Source organism: Myotis davidii, unplaced genomic scaffold (assembly GCF_000327345.1).
Source record: "Myotis davidii unplaced genomic scaffold, ASM32734v1 scaffold174, whole genome shotgun sequence".
Taxonomy (NCBI): Eukaryota; Metazoa; Chordata; class Mammalia; order Chiroptera; family Vespertilionidae; genus Myotis; species Myotis davidii.
The window spans coordinates 3526530-3530675 of record NW_006289087.1 but is presented as its reverse complement, the minus strand read 5'-3'; the positions used below and the strand labels follow the sequence as shown (position 1 = coordinate 3530675).

At 53.2% G+C, this 4146-nt stretch overlaps 1 protein-coding gene across 1 annotated transcript; it reads left to right on the top strand.

The window, feature by feature from the left end:
* Nucleotides 1-5: 5 nt before the first annotated feature.
* Nucleotides 6-2361, top strand: HLX (H2.0-like homeobox; the record flags this gene model as incomplete). The annotated part of the gene is made up of 3 exons (XM_015562344.1): nucleotides 6-126; nucleotides 896-1075; nucleotides 1952-2361. Coding segments are annotated over 3 exons (711 nt in total), but the record flags the coding sequence as incomplete, so codon positions are not given.
* Between the last annotated feature and the right edge of the window lie 1785 nt (nucleotides 2362-4146).

Here is a 4146-nt window from a genome sequence, read left to right as displayed (position 1 = left end):
GCGTCCCCAACCCTCACCACAGCGGCTCGGCCCCAGCCCCCTCCAGCAAGGACCTCAAATTTGGAATTGATCGCATTTTGTCTGCAGAATTTGACCCGAAAGTCAAAGAAGGCAACACGCTGAGAGGTAGGTAGGTCTTGGGCTAGAGGCCTCAGGCCTCTGACCAGGGCCCTGACGCACCCGGGGTCCCTGGGCCATTCGGGGTACCTTTGAGCGTTTTGTTTTTTGTGTGTGTGTGTGTTTTTTTTACAATTAAGGACACATTGGTAAAAGGAAGGAGAAGAAAATCAATTGTGGGAAGAGTGAAACTCTAGGTTTAAAACTCACCTGCTCTATGTAAAAATTTAAAAAGCCCTAGGAATGTTTTAAACACACACACACACACACACACACCACTCTTCACAGAGTCAATGCGCATACAAATTGTTATTGGGAACATTTGCTACAGTGACCATCCCTTGTCTTTAATCACGTATCTAGAGAGGGAACTATTATTTGTTAGGGAAAGCCCGTTTGGAGAGCACTTTCCCATCATTTGTCTGATTTAGAGAGAAATTCCACCCCAGGAATGTGGCGAAACAAATGGGCTTTCAACTCCCGAGAGGAGACAGCAGAGCAAGGTCTTCCGGCGGCGCTGGAGGGTTTAGGGCTGGGATTCTCCAAAGGCACCTGAGAACGAGTTGGTGTTGGCGGCTTAATGTCAAGGCCTTCCCGGCTATAACCCCGTGGACACAGACAGACGGGACATGTCGCTCCCACATCGCCGCTTTGTCCACAATCGGGAGAGAGGGGCTTGGGTTGGAGACAGGGCGCGGGAGGAGGGGAGGGACACACCAGCCCAAAGGGTGTGGGTTTGCCTGACGTGTAACCCGCTCTTCTCTTGCCTGGTCCCCAGATCTCACGTCCCTGCTGACGGGCGGGCGGCCCGCGGGCTTGCACCTCCCGGGCCTGCAGCCTTCGGCCGGCCAGCTCTTCGCATCTCTAGACCCTATTAACGAGGCTTCTGCCATCCTCAGCCCCTTAAGCTCCAACCCGAGGAATTCAGTCCAGCATCAGTTTCAAGACACGTTCCCAGGTACGGAGCTTCCTCCGGGCGGGCAAGTCCGCGCCCATCAGAAAACTCGGGACTGACGCCTCCCCTGGCGAAGGCGGTGTGGCCATCCCGGAGTTGCCACCACGTCAGGGGAGAGAAACCGAAAGATTTCTCCCCGGGAGCTGGCTCTCTCTCTCTCTCTCTCTCTCTCTCTCTCTCTCTGCCCGCTGCCACAGGGAAGGGGTGGGATGGGGTAGGGGGGGCTTTACCTAGTCCTTTCTCTGGAGAGGGGTGCTTGAAAATGCAGCTGCAAGAGGCATTGCTTAGGATCATACACACAGATTTTGAAATGACTTCAAACCCTTTTGCTCCAGGAATTTGTATCGACGGCTCCTCGCCTGGGCACATGAGTGTACACACACACACACACACACACACACACACACACACAACAGAGAGATGAGAGAGACAGAGAGAAAGAATATCCAGGCCGGCATCTCTAGATTCTTCAGGCCTGGGGGACATTTTTTTAAATTTTTTTTATTGATTAAGTTATTACATATGTGTCCTTGTCCCCACATTACCCCCCACCCACCCCCATTCAGGCCTGAGGGTCGTTTTCGCCTGCCTTCCCCATGCCTGAAGGCCAGACATCAGCCTTACGCGTTTCCCTTTGGAATTAATGGGTGACCCGCTGGGCTTCTCAACTCACTATATACACTTGCTTTAGGCCTTTGCATGACCTTCTCAAAAGCTGTACAATTCCTCCTTGGAGGAGGGCTTTGTGAATGCGGGGAGGGCCTAGGGTTAAGCAGACCAGTTTTAAGCAGCACCCTGAGCCCTAGGCCCAGGGCGCTAATTCGGTCCTCCTGTGTGTCTGTCTCTCTCTTGCTCCCACCCCTCACCCCGACCCCGCAGGTCCCTATGCCGTGCTCACCAAGGACACTATGCCCCAGACCTACAAGAGGAAGCGCTCATGGTCACGGGCCGTCTTCTCCAACCTGCAGAGGAAAGGCCTGGAGAAGAGGTTTGAGATTCAGAAGTACGTGACCAAGCCCGACCGGAAACAGCTGGCGGCGATGCTGGGCCTCACGGATGCTCAGGTAAGCCAGCTGTCCATCCCAGACCCAGGGACCCCTCCACCCCAGCCGCTCCCCTGCCGCGGAAACACAAGGCCTTGCATTTCGGGGGAGACTTTGTGGACTCCCCGACGTGAGGCAGGAGAGAGGAGAGTGGAGGAGAAGGACGGAAGGGACAGCCCGTCTCCAAAGATGCGTGTCAACAAGCAGCGCCTGTTTATTTTGGCCGGCGGGCAAGGGAACCGCTGAGAAAGCAAACAGGCTATGGGAGATAATAATTACGGGCCCGACTCCACTGCAATTTGCTGGAGGAAGCAGTTTATTTCAGAAGAGATAGAAATCCAAAAGCAAGAGATTGTTGTTGGCTGTTTTTTTTCTTCTCTTCTCTTCCTTCCATCCTCCCCGCCCCCCTCCTGCTGCTGCTGCTGCAGGATTGTGAAATCCCCAGTTGTGAGGAAGTGAAAACATCATTTCAAACGGAATTACTTCGCCCTGGTCGGGCCAGAAGTCCGCCTGGAGCGGCCACAGTCCGATTTTCTTAACGGCATAAGCTCCGAAGAGAAATCTCAGGTGGGGGGAGTGAGGGAGAGAAGGAAAACAGCTTTCTTCGAATGCTTCAGAGCCTGGCAGCCGGCTCTGGGCTCTGCCTACTTGAGGACTTTTCAAGAAAATAACAAATCTATCATGCCTGCCTTCAAGGTCCGAATTCTCCCCCCCTCCCTGCCCTCAAATTCAAAAACTGGACTTTTTTTTTTTCTCTTTTGAGTTTTGAAACTAGAACAGTCACCCTTCTGCCACACCCCTGGGTACCAAATATTCTGAGCAGGCATAAGCCAAGGGCAGGCACTTTTTAAAAATGGTGCCTTTTGGTGCCCTCCCCCACCCCAACTCTGGGTCTCTCTGTCCGCCATTGCACAACTCCCCTCCCCAGCACACACACACACACACACACACACACACACACACACTGGAAGGGCCCAGCCATTTTCCACCAGCCGTGGATGTTATTTTTAAAAGGGAAGCTGGAACGTGTGTGAACGCATTGGGTCCCCCAGGGGATCGTCTGTATTTATATAGATTCCCCGCCCCATCCCTACCCCTTTCTCCATTGCGTACAGGTTTGATTCCAGAGTTTTCTGAGCTCCCAGTGGGATTGCTTTCTCCTGGGCAGGGGCTGGGGGCACTCATGCCAAGGAACTGCTCTTCCCTGGAAGGTCCAGCGGTACCCCCACTTCTGAAATCAACTCTTTGACCCCCCCCTTCCCCTCTGTGCTTCCTATAGTCCCTCCTTAAAAAGAACTGCTTTTGGAGGGACTTGCATAGGATAGTGGCGTTAGAGGAGGGGACGACTTAGCAGGAATTCGTAACATCGGTTCACCATGTAGTGGTGCGCAAAATCTTGGGGATATGTGCATTTTTTAAATTTTTTAAAAATATACTTTTATTACCCGGACTGGTTTGGCTCAGTGGATAGAGCGTACGGACTGAAGGGTCCCAGGTTCAATTCCGGTCAAGGGCATGTACTTTGGTTGCAGGCACATCCCCAGTGGGAGGTGTGCAGGAGGCAGCTGATCGATGTTTCTCTCTCATCGATATTTCTAACTCTCTATCCCTCTCCCTTCCTCTCTGTAAAAAAATCAATAAAAGATATTCAAAAAAACCACAACCAAGGTACGTGCCCTTGGCCAGAATCGAACCTGCGACCCTTTAGTCCGCAGTCCAACGCTCTATCCACTGAGCCAAACCGGCTAGCTAGGGCGATATGTGCTTTTTTTTTTCTGGGCCAGGGCGGGTCAGTCAGATTCCTGGGAGGGTCCTGACGCAGGTGGCGTTAAGGAAGCATCGATTTAGAGTAGAGATCCTCCCGCGTTTGCAGGAGAGGCGCAAGGATCTGCCTTTCCAACAAGTATCCGTGCAATTCCGGGCTGGAGTCTGGAGGCCTAGTGCGTCCTTAGGCGGGGACCCCTGGCGATCTCCTTGTTTCTCGCGCTGCAGCCTCGGGGCCCCTGCACCTAGCGCAGTGCCTGGCGCGTC